Source organism: Erpetoichthys calabaricus, chromosome 14 (assembly GCF_900747795.2).
Source record: "Erpetoichthys calabaricus chromosome 14, fErpCal1.3, whole genome shotgun sequence".
Lineage (NCBI taxonomy): Eukaryota > Metazoa > Chordata > Cladistia > Polypteriformes > Polypteridae > Erpetoichthys > Erpetoichthys calabaricus.
In genome coordinates, this window is record NC_041407.2 from 5,562,524 (window position 1) to 5,578,380 (window position 15,857).

The following is a 15,857-nucleotide window of genomic DNA, read 5'->3' on the forward strand; positions in this document are numbered from 1 at the left end:
TTATGGACACAGTAGTATTTCAGCAGTGACATTAAGTTTATTGGATTAACAGAAAATATGCATCATAACAAAATTAGACAGGTACACCCCAACAGAGATATGACATCAATACTTAGTTGAGCCTCCTTTGCAAATCTAACAGCCTCTAGACGCTGTCCTCCTATAGCCTCTGACGAGTGTCTCTGGATTCTGGATGGAGGTATTTCTGACCATTCTTCCATAGAAAATCTCTCCAGTTCAGTTCAATTTGATGTCTGCCGAGCATGGACAGCCAGCTTCAAATTATCCCATAGATTTTCAATGATATTCAAGTCAGGGGAGTGTGACGGCCATTCCAGAACATTGTATTTCTCCCTCTGCATGAATGCCTTTGTAGATTTCAAACTGTGTTTTGGGTCATTGTCTTGTTGAAATATCCAAACCCTGCGTAACTTCAACTTTGTGACTGATCCTTGAACATTATCCTAAAGAATTTGTTGATATTGGGTTGAATTCATCCGACCCTTGACTTTAACAAGGGCCCCAGTCCCTGAACTAGCCACACAGCCCCACAGCATGATGGAACCTCCACCAAATGTGACAGTAGGTAGCAGGTGTTTTTCTTGGAATGTGGTGTTCTTCTTCCGCCATGCAAAGCACTTTTTGTTCTGACCAAATAACTCTATTTTTCTCTCATCAGTCCAAAGCACTTTGTTCCAAAATGAATCTGGCTTGTTTTAAAGAGCATTGGCATACAACAAGCGACTCTGTTTGTGGCGTGAGTGCAGAAAGGGCTTCTTTCTCATCACCCTGCCATACAGATGTTCTTTGTGCAAATTGCGCTGAATTGTAGAACGATGTACAGATACACCATCTGCAGCAAGATGTTCTTGCAGGTCTTTGGAGATGATCTGTGGGTTGTCTGTCACCATTCTCACAATCCTGCTCATATGCCGCTCCTGTATTTTTCTTGGCCTGCCAGACCTGCTGGGTTTAACAGCAACTGTGCCTGTGGCCTTCCATTTCCCGGTTCCATTCCTTACAGTTGAAACTGACAGTTTAAACCTCTGAGGTGGCTTTTTGTAGCCTTCCCCTAAACCATGAGACTCAACAATCTTTGTTTTCAGATCTTTGGAGAGTTGCCCTGAGGATCCCATGCTGTCCCTCTTCAGAGGAGAGTCAAAGGGAAGGAAGCACAACTTGTAATTGACCACCTTAAATACCTTTATATCTCATGATGGACACACCTGTCTATGAAGTTCAAGGCTTACGAGCTCATCCAACCAAATAATCAGCATTGAGCAGTGACAGGCATTCAAATCAGCAAAGTGACAAGGGGACCCACATTTTTGCACAGCCGGTTTTTCACATTTGATTTAATTTCATACAACTAAATACTGCATCACTAAAAATCTTTGTTCGGAAAACACAGCAGTGCTCAGATGTTCCTAGGAAATGAAAGACATACCACTGTTATCTTTTTTTGTTGAAAGGAGAGTCAATTATTATGCAGGCTAAGAGGGGTTCACAAACTTTTTCATATGACTGTATTTATACCCATTATTCCTACTAAATACCAGTTTGAATTCCAAAGAACACAGTTTCCTCTATAACGGCATTTTGCAATGGCCAGCTACAGAAGCCGAGTCACTAAGAAAAGTAGGAAGTGACCTACGACAGGAATGTTTTACTTCTGGACAATTGAATGTCTCATGTTTTAAAGTAAGGGGCTCCAGTCAACTAATAATATTGGCCCTTGTTTGGTGATGGGGGGGCAATACAAATAATGTATACAGAAAAGTCCTCCGCGACATACTGTGATTGGCCGATGCCACTGTAGCCGCGTGAAGCCGGTTAACCCAACTAGTATGTGTGTATAGAATGCTTCATGTTTCACTCTTTCAACATTATGTTTTTTGTTTATGTTACTTTTCTTTGTTTCATGTATTTGTGATTCTTATACAACACGCTTTGCTCAAAAATTAAGTGTACCTTATTGGAACTAATTGAACTGGAGCTGTACTGTGGTCTTAGACCCGTGGGACGCATCCTAAAACTGCAACATGTCTTCTTCTTCCAGAGGGATTAAGGAAACTTTTTTCTGGAGCCACCATGGCATCTAGTCGAGGGGCTCTGGTCACAGTGGGGCAGGTAAGATGTGATGTCTTTCTAGGCAAACAAAAATGATATACTGTATATAATAATTTTATATGTTCTGTATATTGTGCATCCCAAAGACTCTCTTGTTTGAATTTTTTTGGCAAATTCTAAACGGAGTGGTGGCTCTTGAGAATAAGGATCTGCACTGGTATCTGGAAGGCTGCCGGTTTGAATCCCCGTTACTTCCAAAGGGAATCCTACTCTGCTGAGCCCTTGAGCAAGGCCCTTAACCTGCGATTGCTCCAAGGGCGCTATACAATGGCTGACGTTGGTCTCTGACCCCAAGGGGTAGGCGAAAACGAACTAATTCCTAATACAAGAAATAGTGTAAGGCGAAATAAAGAACAAAAAAACCTACCCTGGTGTTGCTGTAAGGGGACCCTGTGGGGGTCTGTCCTGGACCGTTTCCTGCCTACTGCCTGAAGGAGGCTTGATAGCCCACCTCCACCGTCCAGATCATACATTTGATTGAATAGTTTTTTTAATATTACAGAAGGATTTTCACAAAGTTTCTTATGCATGAACTTCATGAAATGAGATAAAGCCAAAAGGCTTTCAATGGAGTAACATAGTACTAATAATTCCTTACGTTTATTTAGCGCTTTTCTTACTACTCAAAGCGCTTTACATCAAGAGTGAAGAGCCATTAATATGCAGTGCCCACCTGGATGATGCAATGGCAGCCATTTTTGGACCAGTATGCTCACCACATGAGCTGTTAGGTAGTGAAGGGTTGGGATTGACAGGGAATGATTAGGGGGCCGTAGTGGGCAATTTAGCCAGGACATCGGGATACTCTTTACTAAGGATGCCCAGGGATCTTTAATGACCAGAGAGAGTCGGGACTTCGGCTTTATGTCTCAGCCAAAGGGTGGCGCCATTTTTACAGCACGGTGTCCCCAAGACTTTAGGGTCCTGGTGCTTCCTGTCTTGCTATATGGTTGCGAGACATGGACGCTATCCAGTGACCTGAAATGAAGACTGGACTCCTTTATGTGTGTCTCTCCGGAAAATCCTTGGGTCCCGCTAGTTTGACTTTGTGTTGCTCATGGAGTCCCGAATGAGGCACATTACTTGCATTGTGAGGGAGTGTCAGTTATGGCACTACAGCCATTTGGCGCTAACCCCCCCCCCGAGGGTGATCCAACTTGTAAGATCCTCATTGTTGGGGATCCAGAGTGGCTGGACCAGGCCAAGGGGTCGCCCACATAACACCTGGCTGTGGCAGATAGAGGGTCATTTCCGGAGGGTAGGACTGGACCGTGTGTCTGCCTGCGGGGTTGCCAACCAGGATCCTGAGTTGTTTCGTTGTGTGGTGGGTGCGGCAAACGCGCTGTACCAGTGCATGCTCCCCAACTTGACTTGACATGGTGTCCCCATCACTGCACTGGGGCATTGGGGTCTACATTCAGACCACAGGGTAAGTGCCCCCTGCTGGCCTTGCCAACACCTCTTCCAGCAGCCACCCAAGCTTTTCCAAGATGGTCTCCCATCCAAGTGGAGTGCCACAGTGAAGGGTCAGAATACTTGTATGAAGGAGAGATTTCAGTTTTTTTGACTATCTGAACACACATGCACACTTTGTTGTTACGTGTTATGTACTGTAGATTTTTGGACATTTAAAACCAAATTTACAACCAAACTTCCTGAACCCGCTGCATGTTCTACGAAAGGGCATACATCAAAGGGTGAATGCCATTTTTAGCCAATAATACTCAGCTTGTGCCTGGAAGTGCTGAGTACGCCTTTCTTGTCCGATGACATGGACCAGGAGAGCAGGAATTGTAGCACTGAGTCTGCTGTTGCTTTCTCTTTACAGCTGGCCTGCTACGACCAAGCTAAGCAGCTCGTTCTGAGCACGGGTTTCCTGTCGGATAATATCTTCACCCACTTCCTTTCCAGTTTTATTGCGGTAAGTGTTTTTGGGGAGTGGTCCTCTGATTAACCTTGGGGGGGTGTACTCACACTAGGCCCGTTTCTTCCCTACCGTGCCCGAGCAAACTTATACTGACTCCCTACTACCCCCTGCTGGCCTGCCACTCATCACCTTGCGGCTTTGTGTAAAGCCAAAACAAGATCCGAACACGGAGTGCATGTCAAAATGATCCTCCTTATTTGTTGTTTTTCTTTTGGAGTTGTGTAGGGCATTACGACGCTACCCTCTTATAGATTTATTTACAGCGGTTTGCTGTTAATCGTGCTGCACTGACAAGAAGATTTTTACGGAGACAAATGACGTTAAAGTAAGAATTTGCAGAATTTCTTGCCAATCTGTGAGGAGAGAATAAAAACCTGTTTTTAACTCGAATGTTATCGAATGAAATGACGTCGCTTCAGTGATGTCATGTCTGTGAGCCGTGCTCGGGCACATTCAGTGATCACACTGTTCCCAAATCCTACCGTATTGTGCTCAGGACCACCTCTTTCAAGGCACGGTGCTGTTGGCCTGGCACTTAGCAATCACACTAATCAAACGAACTAGACTTTTGGGGGGGTATTACATGTCGACAGACATACTCGGGCGCGGAACGAATTGCAAGTGCGAGTACACCCTTAATTTTTGTTACTAATAATCACATAATTTCAAAGTAATTCTTTTAACGGTCCATTCTTTTTTGCTCACTTTGCCTGTTTGAATCATAATGTGTGTGGCTGTCGTCGCAGTCTTTGTTTAGGGGGCCTGTCCATATTCGCTGGGGTGCAGTCGTTCAGAGACGTTGACAAAGTAGCGCCAGCAGAATTCTTTCAACTTCCCGGTAAATCACGTACTCGAGGACACCAGTAGAAAAGAAGCAAAAGTGCCAGAAAGGAGGTCTTTACGCAAAGAGTTCTGGGAATCTGGAACAAACTACCAAGCCACGTCATCGAAGCAGAAACCCGGACAACCTTCAAAAAGGATCTGGATGAGCGGAGGGGACCGCTTAGCTGTTAGCTGAAGAAATGAGCGACAACTAGACGGAACGATCTCCTCTCGTGCGTCAAATTTCTTACGTTCACCGAAAACGAAACTGAGTGGCGGATGCTGAATTTGCTTGAAGGTTTTTCACTGCACATTATGGACTGGAAGATGCAACATCTTTGACTGTGTCCCAAGGTCAGTAAATGGAGGTCTGCAGCAGCTGGGTGGCGGGCAGGCTGTTTGTCTTGTCTCGTCGTGCAGGAGGTCATATGTGTTCAAGGTGGAGGAGGTTATGGCGTGAAAGGCCCTATCACAGTTGGCTACTTTATTATTTGTTTTCGAAAAGGAAATACTGCATTTGGAGCAATCGGAATGGGACACTGAGCAGGCAAAGACCTGGGTGTGCTGTGACAAGCAAACGATCATACAGAGCAGTTAATACTGGCTATAATTACTGGGTGCTTGCAGTTCATCTACAGAGAGAGCAACTGCCTTTGAACACTACTATGGATCAAAAACATGCCATGTATAGCAAAAAATATCAATAATATAAAATTCTTTTCGTGTTTGAAACGGAAATTATGTATGACCACGCGATATGGAAATTACGTATGAAACGGAAATTACGTATGACCACGCAATATGGAAATTACCTATGACCATCCATCCATCCATCCTCTTCCGCTTATCCGAGGTCGGGTCGCGGGGGCAGCAGCTTGAGCAGAGATACCCAGACTTCCCTCTCCCCGGCCACTTCTTCTACTGTAGCTCTTCCGGGAGAATCCCGAGGCGTTCCCAGGCCAGCCGGGAGTCCCTCCAGGGTGTCCTGGGTCTTCCCCGGGGCCTCCTCCCGGTTAGACGTGCCCGGAACACCTCACCAGGGAGGCGTCCAGGAGGCATCCTGATCAGATGCCCGAGCCACCTCATCTGACTTCTCTCGATGCGGAGGAGTAGCGGCTCTTCTCTGAGCTCCTCCCGGATGACTGAGCTTCTCACCCTATCTTTAAGGGAGAGCCCAGACACCCTGCGGAGGAAACTCATTTCAGCCACTTGTATTCGCGATCTCGTTCTTTCGGTCACTACCCATAGCTCATGACCATAGGTGAGGGTAGGAACATAGATCGACTGGTAAATTGAGAGCTTTGCCTTACGGCTCAGCTCCTTTTTCACCACGACAGACCGATGCAGAGCCCGCATCACTGCGAACACCGCACCGATCCGCCTGTTGATCTCACGCTCCATTCTTCCCTCACTCGTGAACAAGACCCCGAGATACTTGAACTCCTCCACTTGAGGCAGGATCTCGCTACCAACCCTGAGAGGGCACTCCACCCTTTTCCGGCTGAGGACCATGGTCTCGGATTTGGAGGTGCTGATTCCCATCCCAGCCGCTTCACACTCGGCTGCGAACCGATCCAGAGAGAGCTGATGATCACGGCCTGATCACAGAACATATTATAATACAGGAACTAATCTCTTTGTTTGTGGACGCCATTTTTATATCGTCTTTACGAATTGTTGTTATTTGTGGGAGAGTTATTTTACTGATATTGAAAAGAAGTAAACACAAACGCGCCGATCTCTCCCATAGAAGTACACCCTGCGTTGTCCTCTCCCAGCCCTCCTCTCTGGACTACAGTGCTGACCCCTCCGCCGCCAGGCGCATTCTGACTGAGAAGTTTTATTTATTCGTCCAGGTGACTGTCGCGGAAACTGCCACATTGTCACTTTATTTTAGTTGGCAGTACTTGATAGTAGAAGAGATGAGGAAAACAGCTTTGCGTCTTTCTACATTTTAACTGCGGCGAGCTCTAAACAATGTGTGTGAGAACAAAGTGGACACTGGGAGGCGTGGAATATCGGGCTGCTCCGCGGGGTGGAGAGCTTCCCAGTTTTGGGCAGCGTCCTCTCTTCTCGCACTGTTTGTGACACTTCAAGTGCCCCGTCAGATCCTGGGAGAGTGGAAATCTTTGCGAATGAAAGTAATCGGTGCCATCGAAGCACGACTCTGTTTGTAAATTACCCTGCACTACTACTTACTGTCCCTGAAGGTGAGTTTGGGTCACTAAAACCCCGCAACACTTAAAGTTCCTTTTGTCATTAATTATTTTAAGAAGTAAATCACAGGCACGTAGTGCAAGGTTCTCAGGCAGAAATTTAGACGATCACATAGAAAATGTCATTTCTATACCACAGCGGTCGTGTAGCGCCTTTCACAAGGGATCTACTACCGAGAGATAATCCAAATGCATTTTAGCGACTGTTAGTACTACTTACCTGTTGTGTTATAGCGCCTTTAAAATGTAGTTTACCCCAAACCACTCCAGTAGTGCTCAATATATCTTTACTTCTTAAATGTTAATGTTTTACTGTTTAATAACTTACAGACTACATTTTATTTTTTTCCCTTGCAACTAGTAAATAATAAAAATGTTCTTAAAATGGATCATAAATCAATGCTCTTCCAATAATGCACCTAAAAATTAGAGGTAATGTAGTAACAATACACCAGTTCTTCATCTTCTTTTTCTTTTCCCACTTCTATGTGGGGTCAATTTCCTTGGTCAACCTTCTCCATACAGCTCGGTTCAGTTCTGGACCTCCTCCAGTCAAGACTTCTTCCTTCAAATCTTCTTTTACTTTGCCCGTCCACCTCCACTTTGGACTTCCACTCCCATCAGTCTTTTGCCCACATGTACATTGTCTCTCCTCATCACTGATCCATACCACTTCAGCCTGCTGTCCTGCTCTTTCTTAGGTCTCTCTCCTGCTTTTGTTGCGCATGTTGAACATTTTTATTATTTTATTACATCTTTTTGCAATACATGGTATGTTTTTGATCCACCGCAAACGTGTTAGAACATTAGAACAATCTGTTCGAGAACAGGCCATTCAGTCTTAACAAAACCTGCCAGTCCTATCCACTAATTCTTCCAAAATAACCTCAAGTCAAATTTTGAAGGTCCCTAAAGTCCTACTACTACCACACTACTTGGTCACTTATTTCAAGTGTCTGTAGATCTCTGTGTAAAGAAAAACGTCCAAATGTTTGTGTGAAATTTCCTCTTCACAATTTTCCAGCTGTGTTCTTGATGACCTCCTCTATATATAGAGAGAGACTGACACTTTCTATTGTATCCAATTCTATCTGTTGCAGCTACCGCATAATTTTTAAATTGCCTCTAGTGTTTGATATACCCTCAAAATATGTAAAAAGCTGTCACTGAGAGATCTGTTTGCGCCCTTCCTGAATTCACTTTAACTAATTTAAGGTCACTGGGGGCTGCAGCCCATACTGTCAGCATTGTGCATACAGCTGGAATCAGCCAGGGCCAGCAGTGCCAGTCCAGTTATTTTATTATATGAATAAAGCAATCAACTTTTATTTCCATCAGATGGTGAAATTGTTACGCTTTGGTAACCTTAGAATGCCACATTTCTCCAATGGGACAAATAAAGGGTCTGTCTGTCTGTCTATAGAAGTAAGTGACACAGGAGTTAGGAAAATCCAGCATTGCACCGTCTGCTTCCGCAATATATTCTCTTATGAGGTCTCTCGGTCACAGTCCACGTACAGCCAGCTGAGGCCTAAAGTCTGTAAAAAGTCCAAGTTAGTATCTTAAAGGTCAGCTTTTGCTCTGTTCGATATAAAGACGTCAAGCACACTAAATCAGGAAATTGATGGCCTGACGCAAACCTTATTTAATGGGGAATAGCGAAGGGCCTGCCTGCCTGACTAAAATACATAGAAGTGGAATCTGCAGAAGGGTCGTCACAGGCTGGACAGGTGATAGCAGAAGATGGCAGCTAGCAGGCAGCTGGCATACCGGGGTCACTAGGGATCTCATGCATATGAGGCAACAGCATGCAAAGCAGTAGTTCCTGGGGAACGAGCAGCAATAAGAAGACTGTATAGGGGCAAACAGGATCTGCCAAAAACCTGCGTCCTCAATCCCGCAGAGAGGACGTTTTTAAGCAAAATGTAACGTCGGAGGCTTCTAGAAATGTTGTATTAACATTCGTACACATCAAGACAAGCAGAAATATAAATCCATCCATTACCCAACCCGCTATATCCTAACCACAGGGTCACGGGGGTCTGCCGGAGTCAATTAAGCCAACACAGGGCGCAAGGCAGGAAACAAACCAGTTCAAATCCCGTAAATGCCAATAGGGACTCTGCTCTGTTGGGCCCTTGAGCAAGACTCTTAACCTGCAATTGCTGAGCGCTTTGAGTAGTGAGAAAAGCGCTATATAAATGCAAAAAATTATTATTATTAAGTGAGAATTAGATTTTTTTCAGATACAGTGCATCCGGAAAGTATTCACAGCACATCACTTTTTCCACATTTTGTTATGTTATTCCAGAATGGATTAAATTCATTTTTTTTCCTCAGAATTCTACACACAACACCCCTTAATGACAACGTGAAAAAAGTTTACTTGAGATTTGTGCAAATTTATTAAAAATAAAAAAATTGAGAAAGCACATGTACATAAGTATTCACAGCCTTTGCCATGAAGATCAAAATTGAGCTCCGGTGCATCCTGTTTCCCCTGATCATCCTTGAGATGTTTCTGCAGCCTAATTGGAGTCCACCTCAGTTGACTGGACATGATTTGGAAAGGCACACACCTCTCTATATAAGGTCCCACAGTTGACAGTTCATGAAAGAGCACAAACCAAGCATGAAGTCAAAGGAATTGTCTGTAGACCTCAGAGACAGGATTGTCTTGAGGCACAAATCTGGGGAAGGTTACAGAAAAATGTCTGCTGCTACATCCGTAAGTGGAAGAAGTTCGAAACCACCAGGACTCTTCCTAGAGCTGGCTGGCTATCTAAACTGAGCGATCGGGGGAGAAGGGCCTTAGTCAGGGAGGTGACTAGAACCCGATGGTCAATTTGTCTGAGCTCCAGATGTCCTCTGTGGAGAGAGGAGAACCTTCCAGAAGGACAACCATCTCTGCAGCAATCCACCAATCAGGCCTGTATGATAGAGTGGCCAGATGGAAGCCACTCCTTAGTAAAAGGCACATGGCAGCCCACCTGGAGTTTGCCAAAAGGCACCTGAAGGACTCTCAGATCATGAGAAAGAAAATTCTCTGGTCTGATGAGACAAAGATTGAACTCTTTGGTGTGAATGCCAGGCATCACGTTTGGAGGAAACCAGGCACCGCTCATCACCAGGCCAATACCATCCCTACAGTGAAGCATGGTGGTGGCAGCATCATGCTGTGGGGATGTTTTTCAGCGGCAAGGACTGGAGACTAGTCAGGATAAAGGGAAAGATGACTGCAGCAATGTACAGAGACATCCTGGATGAAAACCTGCTCCAGAGCGCTCTTGACCTCAGACTGGGGCGACGGTTCATCTTTCAGCAGGACAACGACCCTAAGCACACAACCAAGATATCAAAGGAGTGGCTTCAGGACAACTCTGTGAATGTCCTTGAGTGGCCCAGCCAGAGCCCAGTCTTGAATCCGATTGAACATCTCTGGAGAGATCTTAAAATGGCTGTGCAGAGACGCTTCCCATCCAACCTGATGGAGCTTGAGAGGTGCTGCAAAGAGGAATGGGCGAAACTGGCCAAGGATAGGTGTGCCAAGCTTGTGGCATCATATTCAACAAGACTTGAGACTGTAATTGCTGCCAAAGGTGCATCGACAAAGTATTGAGCAAAGGCTGTGAATACTTATGGACATGGGATTTCTCAGTTTTTTATTTTTAATAAATTAGCAAAACCTCAAGTAAATTTTTTTCACATTGTCATTATGGGGTGTTGTGTGTAGAATTCTGAGGAAAAAAAATGAATTTAATCCATTTTGGAATAAGGCTGTAACATAACAAAATGTGGAAAAAGTGATGCGCTGTGAATACTTTTCGGATGCACTGTATACAGATATGTGAACTGTATATGTTACCGGTGACACAAACGTTGATGGGTTTTACCTGGATGCCAAAAGTCAACATCTATAGTGTCTGCCGATATTTTCGAGGAATCCTTCGGGCAGGACGTTTTCGTCCGATTTGAAAAACGCAGGGGCCCCAGTGATGGTCCTGTAATGTAGTAAACATGGCCTGCCACCCCGAAATGGATGCTAAACATTGTTGCCATTGTTTTCTTTTCCTTTAGATCGAAATTTAGGGATCTGCACACTGATGAGCTGATACTAAGCAGTATTTGTGGGTGTCAGTTCAACGGTATCGTCAAGCAGGAGCGACTTCGAGTGAGGGACTCTCGTGTTGACTCAACGATATAGCTGTACAGAAATGGGCTTGAGCTGACCTCACCGGTCATTTCCGTTCTTGTTTCAAATAGTTAGTCAGTTACCCCCAAACTTAAAAGAGGTGGGTTAGGATTCTTCCAGTTGAGCAAGACTACGTGCCAATAGTGAGGTAAAGGAGATTACAGTTTGTTTGTCCTTCTCCACTTTAAGCCCCTCTGGGAGCCCACCAGACACAACTGTGAATGGATTGGGAGTTACGTTGACACCCAGACTGTCTGACAGGCATTTAAAAAGTTTTGTTCCAGAATGATGTTAATTTGATACACGCCACCCAAAACACGTGGCCCAGTGAGGCTGGAGCTCGATTGCAACGTTCGCAGGTTGGGTCTTTCCCTGGAAACATTTTGGCCAATTTTAAATGAGAATAATTGAATGCTTTGCACATATGGAGCTTGAGTGAATTCTGTGCATGGCTGCCTTCCACTCCTTTTCTGAAATATTGAGTGAGAGTTCCTTTTCCCACTGTACTTTGGGATCTTTTAAAAGGACGGGACCTTCTGATGTTTTTATATATTATAGAAATGCTGTCCGAGTTTTCCAAGACTGATCAATATCTCTTCTGGGATAGAAATAGGTTGAGGAAAATTGGGGCAGATTTTGTTCAGCCAAGTTTCTAATTTGGAGAGAGTGGAAAAGTTGTGTTGATGGAAAGCTAAAGTTAGAGTGTGATTGTTCATAGGATGTAAAGATACTGTTTAAATGAAGGTCCAAACTTGATTTGTCCAGATATCTCTATATTATTAAAAAAAATCTTGGGACGAGATGAGACTTTTTCTCCTGTGAGGAGACGTGATCTTTTGAAGAGAGACGCTTTCACGTTCCCGCGAGACAGTCAAGTCACATCATACTTACAACCTTTGGAAGCAAGTTCCTTGAGACGGAGACTTTTGCAAGTCACGCCCCACTTACAACCATTTTCAAACAAGACCACGGTCATCTAACCTCTCAGTTGTTGGAATGCTTTTGGCAGACACACTTTCTGTGTTTTCAGCTCTTAAAAAATTTTATACGTTCTAGATGACACATCAACGACTAAGTGAAGAAGAAAGAGCTGCGCGTCGAAAAGAGACCCAAAAGCGTTGGAGAGAAAAGAATGCAAAAAAGAACAAAAATAATCTTATGTGCAAATTCTGAAAATAAGGAAAGTAATAATCAGCCCATCCCGTGAGACTAGACTTTGTGCCAAGAGATTTTAACCACGCCCAGGGCCGGAAAAAGACAAAAGTAGAACGTCGTAAAGAATTCAAAAATGTTGGCACAGTACAAATGCAGAGCATGTTAGAGATGATGGAAGTAGGAAAATTCGAACGTCTTAAAAAAATGATAGTAAAGATCGCATTAGCGCAAAAAAGTGAAAAATATTACTCAGTGAAATAATGGAACAGTGAAAAGAGATCGAATAGTGTTTGAGGATGTCTGGGGGAGGAGAGAGACAAGGCAGTGAGACAAAAGAACAGCTACTGTACAGGCTTTTAAATGTTCGCAGCGGCGCACGTGATGCAGATCACGCGGCACGGCATCAGCAGCAAGCCAGCAACTGATCGAGCAAAGAGGAGGTAAAAAAAAAAAAAAAAAATCAATTTATTTCTCAGGCAGCACGGTAGCGTAGTAGTAGTAAGGAGACCTGCATGGAGTTTGCATGTTCTCCTTGTGTCTGCGTGGGTTTCCTCCGGGTGCTCCGGTTTCCGCCCACAGTCCAAAGACATGCAGGTTAGGTGCATTGGCGATCCTAGATTGTCCCTAGTGTGTGTGTGCCCTGCGGTGGGCTGGCGCCCTGCCCAGGATTTGTCCCTGCCTTGCGCCCTGTGCTGGCTAGGATTGGCTCCAGCAGACCCCCGTAACCCTGTCTTAGGATATAGTGGGTTGGACAATGACTGACTGACTGACTATTTGTTTCCCATTGTGTCACCGTTTAAGAGGGGTTTCGGAGGAGCGACTGCGTCTCCTTAGAGTGCGTTCAGCCCCCCTCTTCACAACGGCGCATAGTGCTGGCGGGAATGTCTTGGCTAGCGAAGCCCCCTAGTTTTGAAGAAGAAAAACCACTTCATGGGGTGCACTTACTTTTACACATTGCTGTACTGGATTAGCACCTACAAGTAAGAATTTGCCATCGTGATTGCAGGACTGATTTTTCATTTTCACGTTTAAGCAGGACCTGCGTTTTTGAGTGCAGCCAGCTGCTGCCCCACTGTACCCACGCACCTTACAGACTCCTCCATTTTCTATCCTGCTCATCCCATTTCCGAATCATAAAGAATAAACCAGAAGGATCAACCTCGGCTCACTCTGCCGTTTATGTGCTTACTGCACCACTGTTGTGCTGCTGACTGTGACATGTCTGCTTCATTACACCGCCGCTTCTTCCCTCCACAGATTGTGTGGCAAGTTTGCATACCTTGCTGGAGAGCAGAGTCAGCTTAGCGCGTCCAAAACTGATAAGGCACCAGCAGCGTGTAAGGACTGGCCTCGACTAAAATAAACTCACAGCACCCAAGCTGAAAATAAAAACATGTAAAGCTTGTTTTCTTTCTTTCTTTTTTTTGTTTCCCTGCAGGGTGGCTGTGCCACTTTCCTTTGCCAGCCTTTGGATGTTTTGAAGACCAGGCTGATGAACTCCAAAGGGGAATACCGGGTAAGATGCTCACACATGTCTGCTTTTATTTAATAACACGCAGGTCTCTCCTACGTCTTAGTAGATGCATTGTGAAAGCGAATGTAAAAATGACAAATTGTGGGTTATGATGTGGCAAAAGATGTAGCAGCAAAGACCTCACTCCTTAAATGCCTCACACACACACGGGTTCAGAGGATTTGTTCTGAGGTGCATCGAAGACAATCTAGAGAAGAAATGTCAAACTTCCTCCACGAAGACACAATGAGGAGAACATTTAGGAATGCAAACTACAAAGGGAATCACCTTTTGATTTTGATACACTTTATTAAGTCTTTTCACACGACCCTTTTGGAGGGTCAGAGCGGAGGGTCAGCCATTGTACAGCACCCCCTGGAGCAGCTGTCAGGTTAAGGGCCTTGCTCAAGGGTCCAACAGAATAGACTGTAGCAGAATTTGAATCTGAAAACCTCCCCGATACCAGCGCAGATCCTTAACCTCCGATCCACCACTCCTCACGTGTGGCTTAAAGTGGTACAGAAGTCACAGCTGCCTTTGTTGTGGATCCTTTATGGGAAAGACACATTAGTACCGTGGTTAGTGCTGCTGTTTTCCTCCATTATACCCAAAGATATACATTAGAGATTAGATAGGAGACCCCGTGGACTAAGAGGTTTGCAGATGACATTGTGATCTGTAATAAGAGTAGGGAGTTGGTCAAACAGACCATGGAGAGGTGGAGATGTGCTCTAGAGAGGAGAGGAATGAAGGTCAGTGAGATCAAGACGGAATACATGTGTGTGAATGAGAGGGAGGTCAGAGGAATGGTGAGGGTGCAGGGAGTAGAGTTGGCGAAGCTGGATGAGTTTAAATACAACAGTATGGAGTAATTGGGAGTGCAGAAGAGAGTAGTGCAGGCAGGGTAGAATGGGTGGAGATGAGTGTCAGGAGTGATTTGTGACCGATGGGTACCAGCAAGAGTGAAAGGGAAGGTCTATAGGACAGTAGTGAGACCAGCTATGTTATAAGGGCTGGAGACGATGGCACTGACCAAAAAGCAGGAGACAGAGCTGGAGGTGGCAGAGTTAAAGATGCTAAGATTTGCATTGGGTGTGATGAGGATGGACAGGATTAGAAATGAGGACATTAGAGGGTCAGCTCAGGTTGGACAGTTTGGAGACAAAGTCAGAGAGGCGAGATTGCGTTGGTTTGGACATGTGCAGAGGAGACATGCTGGGTATAATGAGTGAAGGGTGCTAAGGACAGAGCTGCCAGACAAGAGGAACGCCTGAGAGAAGGTTTATGGATGTGGTGAGAGGGGACGTGCAGGGTAATGGGTGTGATAGAGCAAGATGACGAGGACAGGAAGATATGGAAACAGATGATCCACTATGGCAACCCCAAACAGGAGCAGCTGAAAGAAGAAGAAGAGGAATAAACAGAAGAGTATCATGTTTAGGTGGTAAGGATACCAAATGATAGGTAAAAAAATAAACCTTGCAGTCCTCTGGGCCTGATTAAACTAAGGTTACTCCTGTCTACCAGGCAGGGTGCTTGGCCCACTTCGCCCACCTCAGTTTATCTCTTCCTGCTTGCCACCTCCTACATTTCTCTCTCTTTGGCCTCTCTTTCTACCCTTGCCACGGCTATACCTCCCGACTCGGAGTATAACCAGGTGTCCACACAATCCTGGACCCTCACCCTCTTATCAAAGTGGCCAGGCATTCCCTCAGAGACCTGGAGGAGAGCAGGGAGACATTTATTACCTGACATGTCCTCATTGCTGCCACTTAAGTGCATGTTTCCCAGGGTCCTGGGCTTTTCTTGGTGCCCCTGACTTAGCAGGGTCCTCACACATTACTGGGGTATAGCGGGTCCTGTGGCCTGTTGTGATTGGCAGCAATTACATTACCAGTGTTT

At 45.1% G+C, this 15,857-nt stretch overlaps 1 protein-coding gene across 1 annotated transcript in view; it reads left to right on the forward strand.

The window, feature by feature from the left end:
- Positions 1–15,857, forward strand: part of slc25a10a (solute carrier family 25 member 10a) — a 67,086-nt gene that overhangs the window by 39,049 nt on the left and 12,180 nt on the right. Inside the window, exons 7-9 of the mRNA XM_028818369.2 lie at positions 2,060–2,130; positions 3,959–4,051; positions 13,881–13,958. Of these exons, the coding sequence (XP_028674202.1) occupies positions 2,060–2,130; positions 3,959–4,051; positions 13,881–13,958 (242 nt within the window). The remainder of the gene's footprint in view (positions 1–2,059; positions 2,131–3,958; positions 4,052–13,880; positions 13,959–15,857) is intronic.